Genomic DNA, 27,563 nt, shown 5'->3' with positions numbered 1-27,563 from the left:
GCCATTTCCTCTTATCACTTGTTACTTGGGAGAAGAGACCAACCCCCTCCATGCTACAACCTCCTTTCAGGTAGTTGTAGACAGTGAGAAGGTCTCCTCTCGGCCTCCTTTTCTCCAGGCTGAACAGCCCCAGGTCCCTCAGCTGCTCCCCATCACACTTGTGCTCCAGATGCTTCACCAGCTTCATTGTCCTTTGGACACTCAGTAACAGAGCAGTAATACCCATCTGTCAACAGAGCAGCAGATACAAATGCTCTGAAATCCCAGTTTGAAGAAGTGAGCCAGTTTAAGCCAAATCACACGAACTGGTGTAAGATGCATGAAGAAGCACTCAGTGTCCAAGTAGGTTCTCAATTCTGGAACAGCAGGTTTCGTAAAACTATCTCCATAGTAGAAGCACACAAAGGGCTCTGAGCTCAAGTGGTAGCCACCTTCCCATGCTTACAAGTCATTACAAGTAACCTTTCTACCAGAAAAATAAAAAACATCCACAGAGCTAAATTGTGATAGAACATCTGTTCCATTTTTATAACAGCAGAAAGCTGGTTGCTTCAAAGGAGACCTTTAGCTGGGGTGAGACAAAGCAGTAGAAAAGCAGTGAGGTCGTGAGCTTGTGGTGATTGCTGATCAGCTATTGCATCTGAGAGGAAAAGCAACAGAAATTCACCATTATTAGAAAGCAGGATTTGCAACATAACTCCAAAAGGTAATAAACTAATAGTGTCTGAGGGTTTTCCTTCATACTTCTAATAACATTCTTGTTACATATTAAATAATTGAACTGTAGGATTCATTAACACAGCAAAATATTTTTTACTTTATTTTCAAAATAAAACAATTATTTTAAATGTCATCTTCTGTCTGTAAGACTGATCAAAGCTATTTACAATTAAAATACTTTACAAAAATATATTTTTAACTTAAAATATAAAAGAAATCACAGGGATTAAGTCTGCAAAGAGTTACGTTCTAGTCCCAGAAGATTCTGGAGAAATATTCACAAGTAAACATAAAGAGTCTGTGACACACTACAGTTTCTACAGTAAAGCATCCTTGTTATTCTATAACAATATTTATTGCAAATATACAAAGTTATAAAACATTAGAAATCTAATAAGGGATTATGAAATAAGGTTCAGTAGATCTTACTGGGAAGCAAAAGGCAGACTGTCCTAGAGTGTCAGTTACTAGAAGGGAACTCAAGTTGTTCTTGTACTTATGATCAAGATGTCTGGTATTAACAGTCTAATAAAGTGAGACATGTGACAACTCCAGCTCTGTGCACATGGTTTCCATATGTACCGGGTGCCAAACCATACCCATCTGACATCATCTTCACAATGTGTTTGCTTTTCCCCAGATGTTCTCTTGTGCAACTTCTTACCTCACTGAACCTCATTTACCATCAATAAACATTCATCCAACTCCTCATCTGCACAGTCACTTCCCTTCTTCCTGTCTCAGGGTCAAAACTCCTGCATGTGACGAATTCTTTTTCATCAGGGATGGCTTAAAATAACCCTACCAAAAAAATCACTGTGGACCACAAGTCAGAAGAGCTCAATGACTCCTGAGTCAGTGATATTTGCAATTAATACTGAAAATTGCTGGTAAAGGTATCTACTTGCTAGCAGTGATAAACTTCACAGGCACTTCCGTTCTTTACAGGAACCTTTCCAAAAGGGTAAAGCAATCAAGCATTGTCATAAGTTTTGGAATGCCTGAAACATCACTTTGACAATTGTAACTTCTAAAGAGAATCCTTAACCTAGGAGTAGATGGCAGTAGAAGACATTTCAATAGAAGACATTTGGGAAAACAAAAAAACAAACAAACAAAAACTCCTCAAGTATTTAACAAGAAGACAGTGATTACCACTGCATCTTTGAGTAGGTAGGATCCACTAATTAAATTGCATATTAGAACTGCTTCAGTGTGAGTATCAGGCTTGTCTCAGTAATGTAAGTGATGCTTCAAAAATTTCTATTTCCCAATCATCAATTTAAGGTGTTCAAGTTTGTGCTTTTCAATGAAGTCTTCAACAATATGCAGAGCTTTGACTTTCACCAGAAGGAGAAGAACTTCTTTTGTTTCATTACTATAAAATAAAATGAAAATAAAGAAAAATGTGATATAGAACACATTTATGTACCTGACTTCAGAACACTTCATGTTTATTAATTTTAAAGAGTTGAGTATCTCTCCTTGGCTACATCTAGCACCCCAAACTATCACATAAAACCAGAACTGCAGAAGAACTCCTTGGCATTACAAACTCCGTCTTTTGTTTTATCTATCTGTATGTGACTAGAACATCCTTGAAAGTGTCCAATACGTGAGGCTTAGGCAATTTGATAAGTATTTAACACAAAGTATATGAGGAAGTGCTTGAATCCCAAGGAAAATTACCTGTGGTTGTTCTTGTGTAGCGCATGCGCACACTGCAGCAAGTGCTGGCAGAAGTTCCGTAACTCGGGAAGAGTTGATCCACTTTTAAGATCTTGGAACCATCTTTCTGGGAAGGACACTACCACCTGTTCGCCCAAAAAATATTTGGAACGTTTAAAAAATAAAAGTCATCCAGTATAATCAAGTCATATCACTTCTGATGGGGACTTCTCTTTTGGGGATCTTCAGTCATTATTAGCAGCGTGTTTGTTCTTTGAAACCAAGATTGATTACCTCTACAAGTAGTTATTCTTAAGAACTTATGGACCAATATTTGCTCTCAAATGTTTTTATGCACTGAGATCATAAAAAATTAAAAACTTCCAGGCATTGTTTATTTTTTTTTTTTTAGTATTCCATCTTCAGTTTAGACCCCTCTTCATGGAAAATAAATTTTGGCATATGCCCTCTTCCAATGTACATGTTATCTTTTACCTTTTTACACTTCTCTATATTATCCAGCCCTGGTGGTGTGTTTAAGAGGTTCAGAAGAAGGTAACGATTCAGCAGCTTGCTCAGTCCCAAATCACGGACTGTATCTTCTTGTACAATCCCGTCCCAAAGAAGAACATTGGAGAGCAGCTGCAGGAATTAAGAACAACATTTACCTGGTGGCTGCAAGTGCACTAAAACACAATATTACAATTTTATATAAGATAAAGACAAAATGATAATTATGTCCAACCAATTTAAGTACTCAAGACCCAGGATTCACAGTCTCCAAACTTACTGTCACTTACCCACTAATAAGCTGTGTATAGTAAGTAATCAAGTATGACCATTAATTTTACATGTGCGTATGAACTGTCCACTGATATGTGTATACATGACCTCCCAAGGTTGGGAAGAGCATTTTACCTTTCTAATAGGTTAACAATTTACTAAGTACAGAAGACAACCATGTTTCATTCTTTTCACAGAGGAGCCAGCAGTCAAATCTGAAAGCCCGGAAGCAGGAAAGAGTATTTAAGACACTCCCCCTGCAACCAATACAGACCAAGAACAAGTGGCATCCAATTCTAAGCGAAACTGCAGAGAATCCAACACAGAAATAAAAAGATTTACTAGACCTGCTACGTATAAGACAGTTCATAGCAGCACAAAGATTTTATTTTTTTAATTTATCTCAGTATTATTACATACTGAGAGTTCGCCTCTGTTAACCCATCACTAGAAATCCTTGTAATTGTTGCCATTTTTTAGTCTGATGTAAGAACATGACTATTTTCTCCCTTAACTCAGAAAAGGTTAATTTTAAGGTAACTGTTAACCTCAAGGTGTTTTACCCTCACAGACATACAACCTGCTATGTTTGCAGTCACCCGTCAAAAAGCACTCAAATTCAAAAACCTTTTGCACGTTTCCCTGGGTTATCTGATGGGACACTTCCCTCTAACTGCATGAATGGCTAAAAAAATATATCAAAGAGAAAGGAGTGCTTCCACTGGCCAGCATTAATCAGGAAAGCACACAGCACAGTAAAAAAGCAGCATGTTTTGAGCAACACGATCCATCTACACTAGGCAAGGTTGGCAATACTGGGATACAAACATGGAACTTCCATCATCTGTACTTTTGTCTTGGAAGAGTCCCTGGCTCACTTCTCACCCAGCCCAATTAGTATCTTTCCACACAATTCCTGGCCATGGTTTGGAGGCCATTCCTAATAAGCAATGTGAAGATGGTGACCTGTATTGAAAAATGGGGTTTGATAGCATGAATGGGGGGCTGGACAATGGAAGTGGGTCCCTGTGCCAAAGAGAAGTTTGAAGCAGAGATGAGTTACACTACTTTAAGTAGGTGCCAAGAGTTAACTTTTTACCAGGAGGTGACTGAATTCACGCCTCCACTTCAGAAAAAGTGATGTGACAACAAGTCAAGAGACAGACTGAGCAAGGAGCAGCTGAGGGAACAGAGGCTGTTCAGCCTGAAAAAAAGGAGGCTGACGGGAGACCTTATCACTGTCTACACCTAGGAGGTTGTAGCATCGAGGGGGTTGGTCTCTTCTCCCAAGTAACAAGTGATAGGACAAGAAGAAATGGCCTCAAGTTGCACCAGGGGAGGTTCAGATTGGACATTAGGAAACATTTCTTAATGGAAAGGGTTGTCAGGCATTGGAACAAGCTGCCCAAGGAAGTGATGGAGTCACCATCCCTGGAGGTGTTTAAAGATGAGGAGATGAGGTTCTTGGGGACATGGTTTATAGGTGAACTTGGCAGGGTTAGGTTAATGGTTGGACCCGATCCAGAGGGTCTTTTCCAACCAAAATGATTCTATGAGGGTTTGCATAACTAACATCATTTTATAAGGCAAATAGCCATTCTCTGTGACCAAGCTGGTCATATATTAGGCCCCTTTCCCCTCGGCATCAGTCCATGATGTTCCTGTGCACCAAGTAGATGAACCAAACAGATTTCTTCTTCCCCTTCCTGTCGCCCTCAAGATTCCTGGGCACCAGGCTGGCTACTCCCCTCCTTACCAGCCTCGAAGGTCCCAGGCACCTGGTGGTGCTGACCCCTCACAGAAGAGGGAAACATAACAGCACACAGAGAACTGTCTATAAAATCAAGCAGTTCCAAGTCCAAGAACTGCTGCTGGACAGCGAGACTCGTGAGCCCCACTGGTGACCATGGACACCTCCACCATCCTCTGCTTCCTGTGAAGACTGACTCATCTTCTTTTATGTGTTTCGAGTCAAGATTATGACTGTTTTATTATTGATACTGCAAGCCAAATACTAAGGTTTGACCCAATCTGCAGAAGGTGCAGATGACTGGGAACCACAAATTAGCTGCGCTATAAATTCTGTGCTGTGCTTCTTACAAAATTGTGCTACATTGATTCTGATTATAAAAATCCTGTGCCACTCTGATCATAAGGCACTATGCTGATCATACAATTCTGTTGACTTAGTGTCATCATCATTCTGCCCAGGATCCCCCCAAAAAACCTCTCTGTCCCCATAGTGTCGGGTGACAACCTGTTATTAATAGCAGAGCAGCAATGACTAATTAATATGAAGTAAGGCCAACGGGCCTGGCTGACTAAGGAAAAAAATGAACCAGCAGGAACAGATGGTCAGATCAAAGCCTCTTGCAGAAGATGTACCAGTTGGGTACACAGAAATAAAGTGTTCCTTAGAGTTCATTCTTAAATCATCACATGCAGGCTGCACAGCAAACACATCCTTCACCGAGAAAAATTGTTATCAACCCTAATAAAAATGTATTAATCTCCCTGGAATCAGACTTGCCAGAAGACATATTTCCTGACGGCAAAATATTTTTTCACTAAAATGGATCTCAAAGAAAAAAACAACAATAACAACAACAAAACAGACAGGTATATCTTATCTACCTTAAAAGCTGACCAAAATCTTCTTTCTTGAAATTTTGAACATGGTAATGATTTGTCTTCCACAGCGCTAGTCAGGAAAAGAAGAAAAAAAATAGGCAAAATAAGGACTTTTATTTGTTTGCTTTCCAAAGATAAACAGACAATTAATCTCTCAGATACTGATGAATAATTCTGGCATTCTTTCAGCAGTGACAGCCACAGCCAGAATAATGGTCTACGAAAAAAGCTGTCCATTTTAACACGTTATAACATAACTACTATGAAATAATTTCCAATAAAGACAACACATTTTATGGATCCAGGTCAAAACAGCATTACTTAGAACCAAACATCCTACAGCAGCTTTTGTAAAGCTTCTCTCCTAGATGTATCTTAACCCCCTATCTTGCAGACTCCTACTCATTCCCGTCTTCAAAACAGTGTCCAGTAAAAAGCATCAACAACACAAACTCTTTTAGGAATGACAGGAGGGATCAGGGGACAGACATACGTGACACCAGATCACCTAAACTAACACAGATATAAGTTGCTCTGCTAAAACCAGATTGTGGATCTCATATACTGGAAAACTTTTGGTTACAGAAGCAAAAAACATTATGACAGTGGAGTTACTCTTATTAGAAAGAGTTCATAAATGCAAATAAGGCTTTATAACCTTTCCTTTATTAATAAAAGAGTAGAAGGCATGGTTGTTCCACTAACTGTGAATGGATATCTACAATATTTCCGCTACATGTGTGGGGAAGAAGGTGCAGAAATTTGTTTTAAAGTCCCAGAGTCACCTTACCTTTTAGGATACAGAGGAATAAACACATCTTCCTCTACAGATTTCTTCATTCTTAGAACAACCATGTTCACCAAATCCTATTAAAAAAAGGAATTATTAATGCATCATAGAATCATCGAATGGTTTGGGCTGGAAGGGGCCTTAAAAAGATCATCTAGTTCTACCCGCCCTGCCATGGGCAGGGACACCTTCCACTAGACCAGGTCTCAAAAAGCAGCATGTCCTCACAAGAATGACTTCATCTTCCATTTATAACAACTTATTTGTTCATCTAGAAGTGCAATATGTTAATTAGAGCTAAGTACAGTTGCCACTTGTATACAATAAACACTGAGACCATGAATATATTTAAAAAGAGCAAACAAAGCACAACTGTAATTGCTTACAGGTTAACCCAGAAGATTTTTCTTTTTTAAGATGAACTTATGTTCCTAAGTGAGGCTTTTTTTGCATGTTAATTTGCAAGGCAGTAAGAAAACTGTATAGATTAACAACAAAATAAGTTGTGCACAAAGAATATCCATAAAAAGCTGTGAAATTCTACGTAAAAAAAAATCACCATAGCTAGGACAGTATGTGTTTTTAGGTAACATCCCTTCAGGTGCCACAGATTGCCACCTACATTTTCTTTAAAGCCTCTTTTTTTGTTTTCAATTTAACTAAAGTTCTGGTTTACTTTCTGTACAAACAGCATCTTGGCTAAAGTCAGTTGTACCACTTGACTAAATATCCACTGATTTCACCAGTTTTATACTTGATAAACCTCCAGATTTCCATCAGAATAGATCTCAAACCAAGCTGAAGAAGGGCATGCTAGAGTGACTATGTGTATAAAAGTAATTATTAAAAGATTGCTCAGATTATGAAGTAGTCCTTCCCCTAGACAATTAATTAACCTTTGGGGATTTTCAAATTTGAAAATTCTAGATCTACTTTATAAAGAAAAGCTTAAGGAGTTGAACACTGGAGCATTATTAGCATTTAAACCTCCAATGTGAAAACAATTAAATGCAAATCTAAATTCTAATCTTTGTTATTCAAGTGAAGCAAGATTAGATCAGGTTTTTGATAGATACAGGCAGAATTTTTCTAGGAACAGCAACTAATTTCTGCCTCAAGAGTGTCCCAGCATCTTCAACAGTTAAATCTTCTTGATATAAAGTGATAAAACAAACAAGTAATCAGAACCAAACAAATTCAGGATGATGTTTTAAGTGCCCATATGAGCGCACACATAAAGCTCATGCAGTGGATCGAGTTCTCCTTTCCCCAGTACCACAGAAGCTTTTACCTCTTTTGCTCGACTGCATTCACTTTTGGAAAGAGCTTTTTTTTCAAAGATGTTACGGCAAAGCTGTACGAGGTTCTTTGTCTGTGAAGTGGATAAAGGATCCCACATATTCTCCACAAATGCTAGAAAAAAACCCAATAATTAATTTCATTCACAATATACAATGGTTACCCACTCCAGTTTCAAGGCATTACAATGTAATATAAATAAACATATAAAAAGCTAAACCTCTCACAATAATCTTCAGAAGAGGCTACTTTAGGCTCACTCTGTGGAACTACATAATCACTACATCCTGGAGCATCATTACATAACTAACATTATTTGATATCTAGCACTTTTATTTAAGGCTTGATTGCCAAGCTGCAGTGAACATTTTCAAGACAATCTTACTGTACCTGTAATTTTTGGAAGAATAGTTTTTCCAATCACTCTTGGCAAAACTTCTTGATCAGGATCATCGTCCCTTTTTGATTCAGATACATTTTTGGCATCACTGAATTCTTCTATAGCTCTGAACCAAGGCATCTCTTCCAACTCTGTACAATTCTGCTGAAATATCATTCCTGTTAGTTATTCACCTGGTCAGGACTGAGAGAAAAGTTCCATGCAAAAATGCATCCAGTGATACCACTTCAATTCTCAACTTCAGACCTCCCTTCATCACTGAACAGACCAAAACAGCCAGTCAGGAAAAGGCTGAATGTAAAGGATGGGATTGTCTAATTGTCTTCAAAGAACTCAAGAGAATAATTTATTTTTACATGGGCTGTTGCAAAAGTGGCTGGAGGTAAGGGCAAAGGAGAAAGCTAAGAAGATTCCAACCACATGCTTCAATTTCTGAGACCAACAGTATTCCTATTATTTTCTAATGCATTGTGCTATGCATAGGATGAACTACATCTCATTCTTCATATTAATACAGATTAAAATGATGGACTTTCTCCTTCTAGTTCACATACTTATCCTGGGTTCTGGAACATCCCTACAGTCCATGTAACAGAGTTCCCATGCAGAAGTCTTCCCTGCAAACAGCCTTTGCTCAGACATGCTTTGAGCTGCCAGAAATAGCCACACAAGTCACCAATTAACAAAGACAAATAAGGGTAAAAAAGTCTGCAAAGATGGTTCAGTCCACAACAGGCTTTACTGACTAGAGCTACCGCTACAGTGCAATACCCAGAAGCACAGGGGTCACCCATATATTAATACACAAACACACACACAATTTTTTAAGGAAATGAAACCAAATGATGCACCTACCTCAAGAGGATTCCAATTTATTAGCTGAACTCTGATCAACGGATTTAATAGCTTAGGTAGGCAGAAACTGATATAAGCATCACAGTAAGAGTCAGGAAACTTCTCTTTCCATTCCTGGAATTTCAACAGGATTTTTCTGATGTCACAAAAATCTGCATGTACATCTTCAAAGATTTTCCTACTATCCTCTAAAACGTTATCTATGGATAATATTCATTGGGAATAAAAAGAAACAATCACAGAACTTATTGAGGCATAAACTGAGTTTATATACCTATAGGACATAAGAAATATCTGTATGATAATTGCATTTGTTATTTATCTTTGAGACACCTAACACGGAAGCAGGTTTTAAAATTGGCTCCCTGGAAAATCCAGTTTCAGAAAGAAATATTGTCAGAAGACCAGACAAGGCAAGTTTCTCATGATCTATTCCATAGATTTATACAACCACTGTTTCAAAATTCACACCACAGTGGCAAGATTGCAGACATGAAACACCTGCTGCTGCTATCCAGAGGAAAGGTATTATGCCTTCCCTGCTCCTCTTCATCCACTCATTCAAGACGATTAAAACATCAACTTTTAATTCACCTTGTCATCAGAAAACTAACTGATTCTACAAAATGCATTGTAGCATTTCATCAAGTACTGTTGGATCAGCTTTGGCATAAACTAGGAGAACTTACTTCCAGCTGAAATAGTGATGTGTAATGCCAGCCCACAGTAACTCATGCCAAAGGAAAGCTACAACCACACATCTAATCTTCCCAAGTCACTTGTAGGAACTGTCTGAATGCGTTTTTATTCTGCACTGTGTAACTAAGAATACATATCTCAAATGAAGTATCTCTTCACCTTTCTAAAAAAAAATAATAATAATTAAAAAATATATCAGAAGGAGATTTTGTTGTAGGACATGACAGTAAGGCTGTCACCAACCTTTGCTCTTCTGGAACTCGGTTGCCTCTATCGAAGTCAGCTCATCATCGCTCGACATGCCCTCGTGGTGATCGGCTTCTCCCGAACACTCTCTCGCTTGCCGTCTGCGAGTCCTGTATTTTGTAATGAACTAGATGAGTTATCCTCCCCTTGTATGCAGAAGGAAGTTTAATGAAAAATAATCCAACTTCAAAAAATGTACCAAAACCAAGCTTTGAGACCAACACCCTAAGAAAATGCAATCAGGGACCGGTAGTAACTGTGTAACCAGGACACAGAAGCTGTGGAAGATGGGGAGGCTTTGGGAACTGACATAAATGTCTCTGATCACCGCTATGAACCATGTAATAACCTTTAACTTCACCTCATTCCTTCTGACGAGGTGAATAACTCATCGCACCTGGAACACTAAACATCCAGCATGGTACTGGACGCTGTCTCTGACAGTTTTACTGTACAGGAAACAACTGAGCTCTCAGTCTGACGTCTCAGTTCTGGATCACATCAAAATTGTGACAGCACCCAAGTGCCAGCTGGGCTCAAAAAGCTATTACCATGACACCAAGAACTGTAACAGGCTGCAAAACCAACAGCTTGCATCTCTGCCATACGAAAATTATATATGATATGAAAATGATATGTAGAAATAATTTCATATGGTTATTTACATCAAGTAGCATAAAAATTAATTGCCTCAAGTGGAATTTTTTATTGTATAATTTTTCATCCACTAAAATGCTGAAGTTCTAGCCAAGTACAGTTATGGGTTGAGACACCAAGGGAACTGAAAACCTTTCAAAGCTCCCAATAACTTCAAAAAAACAAACAATGACAAAAAAAAAGTACCAATCTCTGAATACTATAATATGCAAAATGTAGTATCTGGCCTATACTGACAGCACAGGAGAAGCCAGATATTGCTTTGCTTCACTCACCACCACCGCTCCCAGCAGCAGCAATACTGCTTAACGTTTTGCTACGTACACAATAATACAAATGTATATTTCTGTATAAGGCCATAATTTTATTTATTATTACAAGAGAGAAAACGTTTGTCATATAGTTTCATGAATAGCCTCACTTAAGACTTGTTAATTTAAAATAACAAGATCTACCAGCATTCAGATTCGAATCAACACAAAGAGAAGGTAATTAACAAACAGATGTTCACCAAGTACTTTGAGTTTTGGAAAGCAAATACTTACTTTTTGAATAATCTCATTTAGGTTTACGTTCATTACCACATCAATGACAGCCAGTATACAGTATGTTCATCAGAGTTAAGTGTATGTATACAATACCTACCTTCGATGTTCACACATTTCCCAAAGCTGTGTCTTCTCATCGCCTTCCAATCCACCATTAGTCGGTCTGTCATTCCCACCTATCAGAAGACAGAAACAGCCAAAACCAAAATGGTATGATTCTCAAGTTCCTACTTTCCCAATAAGGAAACACTGACTCTCCTTCTATGCTTCATTTTGAAAACAATCAAACCTCCTAATCAAAACTCTAACAGTCTCCAGATTAACACACAGTACATATTACTTGTTAACTGCATGTAGTCAGACATGCGTGTTCCCTTGCAGCAATTGATGAAAAATTGAGTTTGTTGACACTCCAGTCAACGCTCACTGCTCCCCAAGCCTTCAAAAGGAAGTCTGTGCCTTCCACAGCAGGTTCTTAGCCATAGGAAAGGCAAGTGTAGGGATTTATCTGTATGTCAAAAATGCATCCATGTAATAAATAACTTCTGAGGTTCAGTTCCAACATTGTAGTGGAAATTACACTACTCAAAAAAAAAAAATCACTGCATTTAGATTTCAAGACCAGTCAGCTCCTCATTGTCTCCTGCTGAATAGTCACTGACTGTGTGACCCCAGCTACTCCACTATAACTCTTGAATCCAACACAGAAATAGAAATTAGAAGCATTTTCTAGTTAGACCATTCATTTGTATCACTATAAGCTGGCTGATACCTGCACAACATGCCAAAAAGAAAAGCATGCTACTACTGAAGTATTACCACAGAAGAAGAAACAGCCTTTCCACTATATTAAATACAACTAGGAACATAAAAAGTAATTACAAGCACTGTTAAATACCCAAGTACACTCTCAGTTTGTAATGAGCTAGAATTAAAATCATTTTAAAGGCAACTATTATGGCATTAACCTTTCCTTCTGAACAGCTGCTGTCAGCCCACTACACCACATTACAAAACTGTACAGGCTGCCAGCACTCTCTAATCAGCAGTTTATCCCATGTGGTGAGAAAACAGAACTGTATGATTAGTAGTTACCAGAAACTGGTACATCTGGCCTCCATCTGTACCCAGCAGCTCCAAGCATATTGTTCCTAGTTTTGCCTAAACAGTTTTAAAGAGTTTGGTTTGGGAGGTTTGGTTTGTTTTTATAGGCAGCAGCTAAAGATTCACACTGCACACAAACAACACATTGGTGTGGAAAGAAAATATGAGAAAGTTGTCATCATTTTTCCTACGGTAACTACAAAGTCACGGTATTGTTTCAGATAAAACCCTTACACAAAGAGGCTTGTTCCTTCGTGCCCTTCCCTTCACATACGTATCACCTCCTAGTTTGAAATCTCAGTTCTGAGCACACACATAACCTTGAAGACACTCACATAAAAGTGATGTTGCCAAGTAAATGCTGCTTTTTCAGAAGTTCACAGAATCCTCCATCAGCAAGCTTTCTCCAACTAAATACCTACTAAAAACTCACTCAATTTTTCTTTTTAAATATTGATAGGAAAGTGCTGAGTTGAATAACTAAAAATTGACAAAGTACTTGGTCATGTTATATCAACTACTAAACCAGACAAAAAGAGTACCATGGACCTTCCTGAGGTAAGGATTTCAATTAAGGTATGGTAGAGCAAACCTACTGACAATGAGAAGGGGAAAGGAAATCAAAGGTGGAAATGACAGAATCACAGAATGCTAGGGATTGGAAGGGACCTTGAAATATCATCCAGTCCAATCCCCCTGTCGGAGAGGAACACCCAGATGAGGTTACATAGGAAGGCGTCCAGGCGGGTTTTGAATGTCTCCAGAGTAGGAGACTCCACAACCTCCCTGGGCAGCCTGTTCCAGTGTCTGTCACCCTCACTGAGAAGAAGTTTCTTCTTAAATTTAAGTGGAACCTTTTGTGTTGCAGTTTGAACCCAACAGCCCTTGTCCTATCATTCGTTGCCACCGAGAAGAGCCTGGCTCCATCCTTGTGACACTCACCCTTTACGTATTACATTAATGAGATCACCCCTCAGTCCCATCTTCTCCAAGCTAAAGAGCCCCAGCTCCCTCAGCCTTTCCTCACATGGGAGATGCTCCACTGCATCATCTTTGTTGCCCTGCGCTGGACTCTCTCCAGCAGTTCCCTGTCCTTCTGGAACTGAGGGGCACAGAACTGGACACAATATTCCAGATGTGGTCTCACCAGGGCAGAGTAGAGGGGAAGGAGAACCTCTCTTGACCTACTAACCACCCCCCTTCTAATCCACCCCAGGTACCATTGGCCTTCCTGGCCACAAGGGCCCAGTGCTGGCTCATGGTCATCCCGCTGTCCACCAGGACCCCCAGGTACCTTTCCCCTACACTGTTCTCTAATAGGTCATTCCCCAACACATACTGGAACCTGGGGTTGTTCCTACCCAGATGCAAGACTCTACACTTTATTTTGTTACATTTCATTACATTTTTCCCTGCCCAACTCTCCAGCCTGTCCAGGTCTCTGGATGGCAGCACAGCCTCTGGAGTATCAGCCACTCCTCCCAGCTTGGTGTCATCAGCAAACCTGCTGATAGTGCACTCTATTCCCTCATCCAAATCGTTGATGAATATATTGAATAATATAGGCCCCAGTACTGACCCCTGAGGCACTGCACTAGATACAGGCCTCCAACTGGACTCTGCCCCATTGACCACAACTTTGTTGTCTTCCCTTCAGCCAGTTAAATTAAAAACTTAAGCCAAAAGGAAACTATATTTCTGCTCCAAGAGTGAATGTCTCAATAACGAAATAACTTCTAACTTCATACTAACTTGTCAGATGCTGAATATAAGCAGATTCGTTTTTCAGCTCATCTTGTCTTCGTTCCGTCACTCTCATGGCTCTTTGCTGAAGAAGTACATGCACAGCCAGTTCTACATCATTAATGTCTTTCAGCTGAAATACAGTAATCATGTTTTCAATTAATTAAAATCCCCAAAGAGTTAACAAAAAACAGTTTCCATGTGTTTTCACTACAGCCATGAAATTAGAACCAAAGTAGTACAAATTAAAAAGTATGTTCCTGGTCATCGGAGCTTTTTCCAGGCTTTTTCATACGACTGAAAAACACAACCTAAATGTCAGGTGTTCATCACAGGACAACGTAAGACTTCATACAAAAGGTTCAACAGGACACTATTGGTGCACTTAGTTTGCTTTTGAGCCACTAGCCATTAAAGAAAATGCATTCATTAACTAACACTTGTTCTCTTTGAAGTTACATAAAGAAATTCACAATTGTGATGCAATTAAGTGAGATAAATTCGATTTGATAGCACTATCTATAGAGGATACAAGCAGTTTACATTCACTGAGGCCCAACTTTAGGCAGCTCCTCCCCTTCTCCCAACCTTCATCTCTTTAAATACACAAGGTTTGCAGTTCAGGAAACAGATGCTGCCACTAACGTAGACAAATTCTCACAGAGCTCTGCTTACTCAATCCCAACTTCAACCTAACATGACTTCATGTAACCCTGAGTAAAGACATTGAGAAATTCCCAAAGTGAATTTAAGTGCCACCCCTCATTCAACTTCAGTGCACTCTGGTTACTAAACCTGCAGAAATCGCTCTCCAATAACATTTTGTGTTAATCCAACAGAATTTAGGTGAGCTCACAGCTCAAGTCAGGCTTGATCATCACTTCAGGTGAGGGTTGATTTGTTTTCCCTATATTTTTTTCCTGTTAGATTAAAATTTTTGATAGAAATGATTTTTGAGTGCTGTCCCCCATCATTTCCAAACAAAACCCCTGTATCTTTTATTGACAGAACGCACCTTTACCATCTAAAAAAAAAAAAAAGGAAGAGGAAAATATACATACTTTTTCATTCAAACAGTTTATCAAGTTTTCTACATATGTCTTCATGGCCCTGTAGAATTTATAATTCAGAGCTGCATCCGAAGACTTCTCTAACTCCTGGACAGTCATCTTTGAACTTTCAATGTCCTCCATATACTTTTCATATTCCCTCTGGTGGGCACGGTGCACATCCTGTAAGGACGTTATCCTAAAAAACAATATGCGGACAACTAAAACTATTGTCAATTTAACAGCTGATGCATTCCAAACCATTTTTCCCATTATAATCACATACAAAATCTTTGCCTGTGCTAATAATAGTATTCGCATTTGACCTAAGCAGCGTTGAAAGATCTACCCATGCGAGTGTTTGCTGAAGGATGGGCTGTGGACAAGCACCATGCTTTGGAGACTCAAATGTCACTAACATCACGCTAGTTTTGAAAGTGCCACTGAGATTTTACTTAGATCCCTCAAGACACCATGCTTCCCAAAAACATAAAAAGCCAGATTTTGTGATAACACATTAAACAAATTCTACCCAACGCAATCTGGGAAAAACTACAGCTCATGTCAGCACGATACCTAAAATCAGCAATTAGTAATAAAATAAATCTATACGAATAAGGGTCATAGATTTTAGGCATTTACTAAGTTAATACAAATAAGGTTCACAGATGTTAGGTGTTAGGCATTAAGTCACAAGAATGGTATTTGTCAAGATAAGCAGGAGAAGGTTAGGAGACAATGCCCTTGCTCTCAGAAGATAAGGTGGCAACACCAGTGCAAGCAGGTTACAAGATGAATAACAAAGGAATGCAATGCATATGCAAAGAATTTCTTGGAAATGTAATGAATATGTAGATCTGTGCAGATATAGCCTGTGTCTGGGAATTGTTCGGAGCACCCCCTAGGCAGAATGATCCCCATGGGAGCCGATGTGCAATAAAGGATGCTTGCTTTTAAAACCATAATTTTTTTTTGTTTTAGAAGTTTCTTCAATTAGCCAATTTAAAGCATCAAGCACATCCATACTAGTTTAATATAAGTTGCATGGATAGCAGGACCTGCGAGCGCTCACCCCACACTCACTACTAAATACAAACCAACTGAGGACTCTTGCTGCCACTGGGAGACAAAACCCAGGAACTCACGTCTACAGCTGTCACTAATTATTAGATAAGTAGCATGGGAACATTTACATATATTACAACTTTGCTTTCTCCTTTTTTCTGCCCCCCCTTCCCTCCTTACATATCCCAAGTGTTTGCTGAGCTTGAGCAAGCCTGTAACAGAACACAACTTAGTTTGCTTCCCTGAAGCAGGAAACATTTTTCAATGAAAATAACTGAGCTAAGCCATTGTTCTCTACTGTGCTAGGGGTTAAAATAAGAGCTATTTCAGCATTTAGCATGTTAAATACATTTATAAAGCTGACATCAAACTGGTTCCCCCTTCTTCATGTTTCCCAACTAGATTTCCCACTCTTGTTAGTCTACTTTTCTTATTTGATTCTGTATATAAATTCCTACTTCATTTAACTCATTCCTTTCAGTGAATATGGCCAAGAAAGCATACAATTCCACAAAAATACTGAGTTCAATTTAGTTGCAACTCTTTAAATAAGCAGGTCAATGATGACCTGCACAAAGCTAAGCACATACGGAGAGAACTCAGAACAAGTCCATAGCGCATATTTATGTTTCAGCTGTATAACATTACTTGTCTAAACTTATCTGAACAGCTGCTTCATGGTGCATGACTGAAGAAAAATAAAATCAAGGCAGGTTCTAGTTTGCCTGAACAGGCTGTAGAGAATTTACTGCTGCTTTAGAAAATACTGAGTTATTTTTGCAGCTGGTAGAGGAACCACCATAAGAGGGCTGGGATTGCCAGATTCTTCTGCCCTAGTTGAAGTGTTACTTGCTGGGCAAATATAATATTGAACCAACACTCCTGGCAAAAACTACGAGCAAGCATATAAAGCTGCTGCTGTTTAAATTAACTTACTCGCTAAAGTTCTAGATGATAAAACACTCTTAAACTGCAAACGCTCCCATAAAACAAAGCATCGCAAGGTAAAGTTGAAAATTAGTAGCACTCTATGGGACAACGTAACAGCCGTAGGACACATGAAATAACAGTCAAAAAAGTCCTCCAATACTCTGGAAAAATAATAAGGTTTCAAGGCTGTCATCTCTCATTCTGTGATAAACACTCCTACAACTCAGAAGTCAAGTTCATAAGAGCAGCATTTACCGTTCAGTCAGTCGCTTCTTCACAATTTCCAAGTTCACAGGCGGTAGAGAAACAGAGGGATCAAACTTTGGTTTAGCTGGTCGAGATTTATGCAGGGAAACATCATCATAAGTTTCCTACAAGAATGTTAAGTGTTAATTTTTAATACGTCATTTACACGTGTTCCCTTTGCAGCTCTACAGATCCACAAAATGTATTGACCGAACACACAAGGCATGTGATATAAAGATACATATTTCAATCTTCAAATTAAGTACAGGAAAAGTTGTACAGAAAAGTACAACCAAAAACAAGGGAAACAAGGTACAAAAAAACTGCACAAATATATTGCCTTAAAAAAATATAGTGCATAAACATCTAAGTAGCACAAAGCAATCCATAATTTAGGGCACACTTAAGTTGCTGTCTTGGTCTGAAAAATATTAATAGCTTTCAATAATGCATAACACTTCTATACTGACAGCTGCGATTGCTACTATTAAGATTCTTAACATAAAATGTAGAAATACACTACAGCCAAGCAGTGATGATAACATCTGATTTTACTCATGTCATGTCTTTCAAAAACTATCTGAATATATTTACAATCAATTATTTGCCTCCTATTAGCCATTTAATATTCTATTTTCTCACAGTCCACTTTCTCATTTCCTTCCCCCAATAAATATGAATATTGCCCTCTGACAAAGCCAGTGGCCAAAAGGCAGATTTTTCATTATGACAACTCAACTGTAATTATAACTAAAAAAGCATTCCACTGAATTTTAGCTTCTAAATTAAGACATTTTGCATTCCAAACCAGTAGAAGTTTGTATATTAAAATCTAGCCAAAGCACACGCAGATGAACCAATCAAGTGCATGACTAACAAGGTCTGCTATTAAAATTTCTTGCAGTTTCCTGAACAGCAGAAATTATCTTTTTTTCCAGAAATTAGTATGGAGGACCCAGGAACACCAATCATGGTGGATTTGATATTCAGCAGCAGAAAAATGCAAATCTCTCCCAGACCTCTAACTACTCCCATTTAACAGGCAGAAGGTTTCTACAGCCATCTATTCTGAAGCAAAGAACTGGTTATTTAGATTTTCCTACCATGATTCAAACTAGAAACAAAAACTTCCAGCTCATGTGAAGACACAAAGTTTATTTTTACTAATTATTTACCAAGAAAAGGGAGAGAATTCTGCTGAACTGCGAAAAGCACTCTCAGATTATCACCCAACAGAAATTTAGCATAATAAAATAATCATTTTTGCTTTGGGACTTTTTGACATTCGTATTATTTGAATACTCTTGCTTTCAAGATCCCTTGCAGAGGAGCAAAAACATCAGGGTTCAGAATTTAATCCTCTGCTTTTCAGTGTCTTCCATCACATACAGGTAGACAACAATATCCTGCTTCTGAACAGCTAGACAGAGATTACAGATTCTCATTATCATCCTCCCCTATTTCTTATTGCATTTTCTCTGAAGAATTAGGGTGTAACTTCCTAAAAACCTCTCTAACAAGAAGGCAGGTAGGAGATATGACTGTACTCCAAAACAAGGTCTCTTGCCAATAAGCAGAAAAGCATCTTCCAATGGTTAGGAAAGCATGTGTCACCTGAGATAGTTTAACAGCTTTCTTTATTTGCTGTTCTTCCCACTTCATTTGTGCTTCATCTTCACTTGATTCATCACCCACTGGAAGTGAAAACAATCATTATTAGATGTAATTACATCCTCCATCTGTTTTTCCCCTTCTTCTAAAGCAACAATGGTTCTCCCCACCATTACTGGGATGTGATGCATACAAAAACCAGAAGATTAAAAAACCATGGATGGAGGTCTTCCAAATAGAAAGGCAAGGAAGGTTTGGAAACTGCTAGTGGGATTTGTAGAATTCACATGAATATCAATTCCCCCAACATACTGTTTGTCAGAGAACTACTACTGCACTACAAGAAACACAAACACCTCATTTTCATGTCTCAAAGCAAAGCTGTGTATAATACATATAAATAAGAGTATAAGTACAGTTAGACTGGAACACAGTGACATTACACACAGCAAGTCCTTGAGTGCTCTAAAATGTATGCTCTACTATAGATACAAAAATATCTCCTTAGCATTAGGTAGAATTGCAGAATCAGCTCACAGTTACAGATTTCTTTTAACCCCTTTTCAAGTAATCAAGAAAACCAGTCTACAACTCTGGTAAACCAGTGCTTCATAAACAAAACTGCAAGCAGCTGTAAGAGGAAGAAAAGCAATGGAAAAGCCACATATGTTTTGTGCACACTAGGTTTGTTTACTTCTGAAGGGTTGGGTTGTTGGCTTTTTTCCCCACTTCCAAGAACAGCCATAACATCAATGCAGGGACAGCACTGGGAAGACTGGACCAGAATCAGGAGGCAGGATTTTAAAAACTTACATCAAACAGTTTGTCTTACACCACAGCGACTTGACTCACGCTAAATGCTGTGCCTCCTACAAGGCAATTTTTTTGCAGCCAACAAGGCCAAAAATAATTTCAAATGTTTCTCAAAGCATCCTCCACCACCACATTAGTGAGACCTAAACCAGATTAATGTCCCATGTAAACACCAAGCATCAGCTGTACAGCCTTTTGCCAAGGAGCGAAACCACTTGCTGCACTCACTCACAGAATCACAGAATCACAGAATCGACTGGGTTGGAAAAGACCTCAGAGATCATCGAGTCCAACCCTTGGTCCAACTCTAGTCCGTTTATTAGATCATGGCACTAAGTGCCATGTCCAATCTCAGTTTAAAAACCTCCAGGGACGGCGAGTCCACCACCTCCCTGGGCAGGCCATTCCAATGCCTGACCACTCTCTCTGTAAAGAATTTCTTTCTAATATCCAGCCTAAATTTCCCCTGGCAGAGTTTAAGCCCATGCCCCCTTGTCCTATTGCTAACTGCCTGGGAGAAGAGACCAATCCCCACCTGGCTAGAACTTCCCTTCAGGTAGTTATAGAGAGTGATGAGGTCACCTCTAAGCCTCCTCTTCTCTAGACTAAACAACCCCAGCTCCCTCAGCCTCTCCCCATAGGTCTTATGCTCAAGTCCCTTCACCAGTCTTGTTGCTCTTCTCTGGACTCGCTCCAGCACTTCAATGTCTTTCCTGAACTGAGGGGCCCAGAACTGAACACAATACTCCAGGTGTGGCCTCACCAATGCAGAGTACAGGGGAAGGATCACTTCCCTTGTCCTGCTGACCACGCTATTTTTGATACAGGACAGGATACCATTGGCCTTCTTGGCCACCTGGGCACACTGATGGCTCATGTTGAGCTTCCTGTCAATTAGTACCCCCAGGTCCCTTTCTGTCTGACTGCTCTCCAGCCACTCTGCGCCCAGCCTGTAGCGCTGCAGGGGGTTGTTGTGACCAAAGTGCAGCACCCGGCACTTGGCCTTATTGAACTTCATCCCATTGGAATCAGCCCATTTTTCCAGTCTGTCCAGATCCCTCTGCAGAGCCCTCCTGCCTTCCAGCAGGTCGACACTCCCTCCCAACTTGGTGTCATCAGCAAATTTGCTGATGATGGTCTCAATCCCCTCATCTAAATCATCAATAAAGATGTTAAATAGGACTGGACCCAACACCGACCCCTGGGGAACACCACTAGTGACTGGCCGCCAGCTAGATGCAGCCCCATTCACCAGCACTCTCTGGGCCCAGCCCTCCAGCCAGTTCTTAACCCAGCGTAGAGTACACTTGTCCAAGCCATGGGCTACCAGCTTTTGCAGGAGTATATTATGGGAGACAGTGTCAAAGGCCTTGCTGAAGTCCAGATAGACCACATCCACAGCTTTCCCCTCATCCACCAGGTGAGTTACCTGATCATAAAAGGAGATCAGGTTGGTCAGACAGGACCTGCCTCTCCTAAACCCATGCTGGCTGGGTCTGATCCCTTGTCCATCCTGAAGGTGCTGTGTGATTCCATTCAGGATGATCTGCTCCATAACCCTGCCAGGCACTGAGGTCAGGCTGACAGGCCTGTAGTTGCCAGGGTCAGCTTTGCAGCCCTTTTTGTGGACTGGGGTAACATTGGCCAATTTCCAATCATATGGGACCTCCCCAGTGAGCCAGGACTGTTGGAAGATGATGGAGAGAGGCTTGGCAAGTTCTTCTGCTAGCTCCCTCATCACCCTAGGATGGATCCCATCTGGTCCCATTGACTTGTGAGGATCCAGATGGCTCAGTAAATCACCAACTATTTCCTCCTGGAATACAAGGGCCCTATTTGGGTTCCTATCTCTGTCAACCACCTCCAGACATGAGTTGTCCTGAGGGCCACCTGTCTTACTGGTAAAAACTGAGGCAAAGTAGGTATTAAGTACCTCAGCTTTCTCCTCATCTTTGTTAACTATATTTCCCTCAGAGTCCAACAGAGAATGGAGATTTTCCTTGCCCCTCCTTTTGTTGTTAACATATTTGAAGAAGGACTTTTTATTATCCCTGACAGAATTGGCCAAATTAACTTCAAATTGCACTTTTGTTTCCCTGATTTTTTTTCTGCATGATCTAGCTATTTCCATAAATTCTTCATAAGTAGCCAGCCCTTTTTTCCACAGTTGGTAAAGTCTCTTTTTATTTCTGATTTCATTCAGAATCTCCCTGTTTAGCCAAGCCGGTTGTCTTCCCCGCCGGCTAGCCTTTCGGCACACTGGTATAGCCTGTTCCTGCGCACTCAAAACCTCCTGCTTGAAGCATGTCCAACCCTCCTGGGCCCCCTTGTTTTTAAGCATTGTTTCCCAGGGTATGCTCTGAACTAGACTTCTGAATAGGCAAAAATCTGCCCTCCGGAAGTCCAGCGTAGAGGTTTTGTTAATGGTTTTCCTTGCATCTCTGAGTATTGAGAATTCTATTATTTCATGGTCAGTATGCCCCAGGCGGCCTCCAACCACTACATCTCCCACCAGCCCTTCTCTGTTTGTAAACAGTAGGTCTAGCGGGGTCTTGCCTCTGGTAGGCTCATTTACCAGCTGATGAAGGAAATTGTCCTCTATACACTCTAGGAACTTCCTAGACTGCCTCTTCTGTGCAGTATTGAGCTCCCAGCAGATATCCGGCAGGTTAAAGTCCCCCACAAGAACAAGGGCCGTTGATTTTGAGACATCTGCCAGCTGCTTGTAGAATAATTCATCTCCTTCATCATCCTGGTTGGGCGGTCTATAACAGACACCCACGAGGACGTCAGCCTTGTTGGACTTCCCTCTGATTCTGGTCCACAGGCACTCAACCTTGTCACTGCTGACCTCAAGTTTAACAGAGTCAAGTGACTCTCTAACATACAAAGCCACCCCTCCACCTCTCCTACCCTGCCTATCTTTTCTGAAGAGCTTGTAGCCACACATAGCAGCACTCCAGTCATGAGAGTCATCCCACCATGTTTCTGTGATGGCAATCATGTCATAGCTTTCCTGCTGCACGATGGCTTCCAGCTCCTCTTGTTTGTTGCCCATACTGCGTGCATTAGTGTACATGCACTTCAAGTGGGCTGCTGGTTTCACTCTTAATTCGGGCTTTCCATCTTTCATCTCGTCTTTGGAGAGCCCAGTTTCGATCCCTTCCCCCTTCAAACCTAGTTTAAAGCCCTCTTCACTGGGCAAGTCCTACAATTGCCCAGACACCAGTAAAACAAAGCCACAACCACTGGGAGAAACGGCACAAACTCACCCATGTGTTCAGTCATCCGTTGCCTAAGGGTTCTCATTTTAGGAACAAAATCCAGATTCTTCATATCAGACTCATCTTCACTCTCTAAATCACTGTTTTCTCTTCTCTGAGAGACCTGATGACTGTTTGAAACATCCAGAGGAAGATAATCAGCCCGGGTCCTGGCTAAGTGACATTTCCTGCGAGCAGCATCAATAGAAGCTGCACTGGGGATACTACCTGTATTGGAGAAAAGAAAATCTAAGCAGAAGTCTAAAAGCAACACTTGGCATCACTCCTAATGTCAATAATCACCACTGTTCAGGATCACTGTAGAATTCTGAATACAGGATACAGGATATTTTTCTATTAAGCTTACCATGTTGAATATAAGGAGGTGGAAAAGCATCCTTAAGAAGTGGGTTTTGGTCTAAAAACAAAGTTCAAACTGTTTTCTTTTAAATAAATTGCCACTAGCCTGTCGTCCTTTTTTTCATTTCCCCAAAAGAGATGGGTAACTAAACTTATTGAATTTACAAAGGAATCCAAAGTTTACAAATCAGGCAGCACAAATGATTTTAAATTGTAATCTCATGATGACAGCTATGCATCGTTCACCAGGACTGGTTTTGCGACCCTTCTTTCAAAACCAATTGTCATAATTTCTGATCCATTTCCAAAATTAACACAGAAACACAAACAACATCTGCAACCAAAAATAGTGGTGAACCATCGCTATTCTTTCAGATGAAGGGTAGTCCAGACTCAACACAAACAAGATGCCTCCACCTTAAATTATTTAAGCCAAGTGTGATTCATCTCATTTATCTTGTCATATACTTAAAACAATGTTGCAAAATAACTTCCTTTAAAAAAAAAAATCCAGGAAACTAACCTGGTGATAAATCCTCCCTCCTCTGTGGAGAGCTGGATTCATTTTCAGAGTCTGAGCTGTTGTCGTCCTCACTTTGTGAAGAATAATTTTCATCCTCCTCCTCTTCTTCACAAGTGCCTTTGGTCTTCCCAGTTCCAGGTTCCGACTGACAGATTTCTATATCGGGGTGGGGGAAAGCAAGATCCATTATTTCAGTTTCAGCTGCTGGAATCTGATGCACCACAACTGGTTACCAGTAACTATTTACACCCCACTGAAGCAAAGACTGGTCGCTGATCCACGTCCACCTCTCCTCATGAAAACACGTCAAATTTTCCAACACTCCAAGATAGTCATTTATGAGCTGGTCCTTGTCTTGAATCAAAGCATCTGTGACAGTCCTAAACTAATATATCCTTCTGAGACATGGAGCACATTTACAAGCACAAAAGCAATGTTATCAGCTCCCAGATGACAACCAATTAATATCGGAACAGCTCACAGTATGTTTGGATTCATCTCCCTTGACTTCATAAACTGTATTGAGGAAGTGGGTTTGTTTTGTCTTTCAGCATTAACAATGAGTGACTCCTTATTTAAACTGTAGAGGTCCTGTCTCTGATTATATTTGAATTCTTTAAAAACACAGATTTCACCTACCAACACATCTTCAGTAAATGATCAGATTACTGAACAACAGAATGTGTCACCTTTATAAAAGTATGAAGTATACTTTTATAAGAAGTTACAAACAAAATTTACTGTCTCATCTGAATCATAATGTCAAAGGGAATTACCTCTCAATTTAATTTATTTTTATCTAACACAGCGATTAGGGTATAACTGTGAATTTACAGAGATATCAAAAGGGGAATAAAGGGGAAGAGAACTTTTAGACACATTTGTAAGACACATACACCTCAAATATCCCAATAGAAAACTTACTATAGTTCAATGAGACTAGGAATACTACCAGAACAATCAAGGCTATTGACTGTATTCAATTAAAATATTTCAAATGCAGTAACAGCACAAAGTTTAAGATTTGCCTTAAGTTTTATGAAACAAAATCCTACTAAGCTCATGTTTCCTATCAATGCAAAAACTCAGCTCAAACTGCAACATGACAGCAATAAGCAGTGATGCTGAGATATAAGTTTATCAGAATTTTATTAACTCTGAGCTACTACAGGGATTATGCATAACCAGCTCTTCTCAAGAACAGCCTCCAAGTTCTGATAATGTTTCATCGAGATCACACGAAAAACCATTTCAGCATAGATAGATTAAAAATATAAATCTGTAAAGCAACAGTATAAATTTAATCCTGGATTCAATTAACAAGTGGAAATATCTAACAGCAGTATTTGCACATCACTCTTCACTTACAGAGTTTGTAATACATTTTCATAATTATTACATAAAATATTTAACTGAAAAAATAACTTACTTTTGCTTTCTTCGGTTTCTGTCTGTGCAGGCAACACACTGTCCTTCTTTTGAATTCTGAAGGTTACCTCATTGAAGGATGGCTTTTTAATTTTGAAAAGTTCTTCACCTACACAGATAAAACAAAACTATTCTGAGCTGAGTAACACCAGCAAAGACAGCAGTACATGCGCATACATATATATATGTATATTATTACATATAAAGTGCATGTAATCTCACATTTTTGAAGTTCTGGCTGCATCAAGTCTAAGTAGCTTTATGGATTTATGACTTAAGTTTCACCACCTCTTAACTTAAAACTCTGCAGCTCAGCCTCCCCAACACAGCAGCACCACACTGTTGAGATGTATAATTTCTCTGCAGTCTGTGTCCATCACAAAGTAAATCCTGTGTGCTGCCCTGACCTATCTCATTGTGCCCCTGTACTGGGTGCTGGTGAGGCCACATCTCAAATCCTGGAGTCAGTTTTGGGCCCCTCACTACAGGGGAGACACTGAGGTGCTGGAGCAAGTTCAGAGAAAGACAACAAAGCTCTTGAAGGGTCTGGAGCACAAGTGTGATGAGGAACAGCTGAGGGACCTGGGGCTGTTCAGCCTGGAGAAAAGGAGGCTGAGGGGAGACTTTATCGCTGTCTACAACTACCTGAAAGGAGGTTGTAGCATGGAGGGGGTTGGTCTCTTCTCCCAAGTAGCAAGTGATAGGACAAAAGGGAATGGCTTCAAGTTTCACCATGGGAAGTTCAGATCAGATATTAGGAAAAATTTCTTCCTGGAAAGGGTTGTGAGGCATTGGAACAGGCTGCCCAGGGCAGTGGTGGAGTCACCATCCCTGGAGGGATTTAAAAGACATGCAGACGAGGTTCTTAGGGACATGGTTCAGTGCCAGAGTTGGGTTATGGTTGGACTCGATGATCCTGAGGGTCTCTTCCACCAAAATGATTCTATGATTCTGTGACCAACTACCAAAGCAACATCCCGGAAGAGCCAATTGAACATTTCAGTTATTTAAGCTCGCTCATCGTTAACTATCCTAATCGTGCAGTCACACCCCGCTTATTTTCTCTGGCTTTCTCCAGTTCTAAAAAACGATCACGAGCTTCCCACCCCAAAGCACACGGACGTACATAACCTTCAAAGTACTTTTACGCGTGTTTTCTTACCATCCCGCTCCTCTTCCCCACCGAAGCTCAGCAGCGCCTTTCCCCCCCGCGCCGGCCCGGCCCCGGCCCCAGCTCCTGGGAGGCGCGGCCCTCGGCCTCTTCCACTCTCCTGCCGGCTCCCGGGGCTGCCCGTCGGCTCCTCCGGGGGCAGCGGCCCCTCCGCCGCGCCGGCCCTGCCCTCGTCGGGAGACGCAACGGCGCTGCCGGGGTCCCCCTCGCCCTCGGAATCGGAGGGAGGGCGGCGGGCTGGCGGCGGGGGGGCAGTGACCGGCGGCTCCTCCTCGCTGCTGCCGCTGGAGGCCGCTCGCCGCCGGCCGCGGAAGTTACGCGGGGGCCGGCGGAACATCCCGCCCGGGGAACCGGCCACGGACCCGCCGCACGAATCCCCTGCTCTGCGCGCCTGCGCGGCGACCCCTAAGCTCCGCCCTCACTTTGCACAAACCCCTCCTCGCCTCAGCCCGCCGGGAGGTGGGCGGGGCACGGACAACAGTTGTCCAATGAAGATAAGGGGGCGTGTCCCCGCGTTTAACCCTTGAGAAGCCGGGGACGCGGGAGCGGGTGCTGTGGGGACAGGGGAGGTGTCCCGTAGGTAGAAAGCAGGAGGCTTTTTTGCCGGTAATTAATTAATCATAAATGCGTAAAAGTGGGATTTGTTTTGAGGGCTGTGGGCCTGTTTGTGGCGGGGACCGCTGTGGTGGGTGCTGCCGCTGCTGGTTGTGAGAACAGGAGAAACTTACACAGTTTTGTTGTTATATACGTAATTGATAATAATTTGTAATATATGTAATTGATAATAATTTATGATCATTTATAATAACGTCTAAAATGTAAAATAAATTATAAATAATGTCAATTTGTAATAACCATACAATTAATAATTACTTCACAGATAATATTTTACTATTATTATATGCTATGTAAATTAGATAAATAAAAATAGATATTTACCAATGCATAATTATTCATAAAT

General features: G+C 40.6%; 1 protein-coding gene across 2 annotated transcripts; it reads right to left on the bottom strand.

Moving 5' to 3' along the window:
- Nucleotides 1–277: 277 nt before the first annotated feature.
- GCFC2 (GC-rich sequence DNA-binding factor 2) lies at nt 278–26,994 on the bottom strand. Of its 2 annotated transcripts, none has more exons than XM_082049820.1 (18): nt 26,594–26,994; nt 25,433–25,540; nt 24,004–24,159; nt 23,130–23,348; nt 19,048–19,127; nt 17,443–17,558; nt 15,205–15,391; nt 14,153–14,276; nt 11,394–11,472; nt 10,089–10,201; nt 9,147–9,346; nt 8,282–8,435; nt 7,884–8,005; nt 6,593–6,669; nt 5,806–5,872; nt 2,884–3,030; nt 2,410–2,534; nt 278–2,098 (listed from the first exon to the last, which is right to left on the bottom strand). In XM_082049820.1, exons 1-18 carry the CDS (start codon nt 26,937–26,939, stop codon nt 1,984–1,986), a joined length of 2,535 nt encoding a protein of 844 aa, XP_081905946.1. In that variant the 5' UTR covers nt 26,940–26,994; the 3' UTR covers nt 278–1,983. The 2 variants fall into 2 exon arrangements, with proteins under 2 accessions (XP_081905946.1, XP_081905947.1); XM_082049821.1 differs by having other exon boundaries at nt 8,282–8,432.
- Between the last annotated feature and the right edge of the window lie 569 nt (nt 26,995–27,563).

Source organism: Streptopelia decaocto (genome assembly GCF_964273445.1).
Source record: "Streptopelia decaocto genome assembly, chromosome: 3".
Classification (NCBI taxonomy): domain Eukaryota; kingdom Metazoa; phylum Chordata; class Aves; order Columbiformes; family Columbidae; genus Streptopelia; species Streptopelia decaocto.
Note: the sequence above shows the minus strand (reverse complement) of the source record. Positions and strands in the feature narration are given on the sequence as shown.

Excerpts from the sequence above, each read along its gene's own strand:
- GCFC2 (XM_082049820.1), bottom strand. The coding sequence starts at position 26,939 with ATGTTCCGCCGGCCCCCGCGTAACTTCCGCGGCCGGCGGCGAGCGGCC. Across the intron at positions 25,541-26,593 it reads TGGGGAAGAGGAGCGGGATG|GTGAAGAACTTTTCAAAATT; the intron begins GTAAGAAAACAC and ends TTATCTGTGTAG. Across the intron at positions 5,873-6,592 it reads ATTCCTCTGTATCCTAAAAG|CGCTGTGGAAGACAAATCAT; the intron begins GTAAGGTGACTC and ends TTTCCTGACTAG.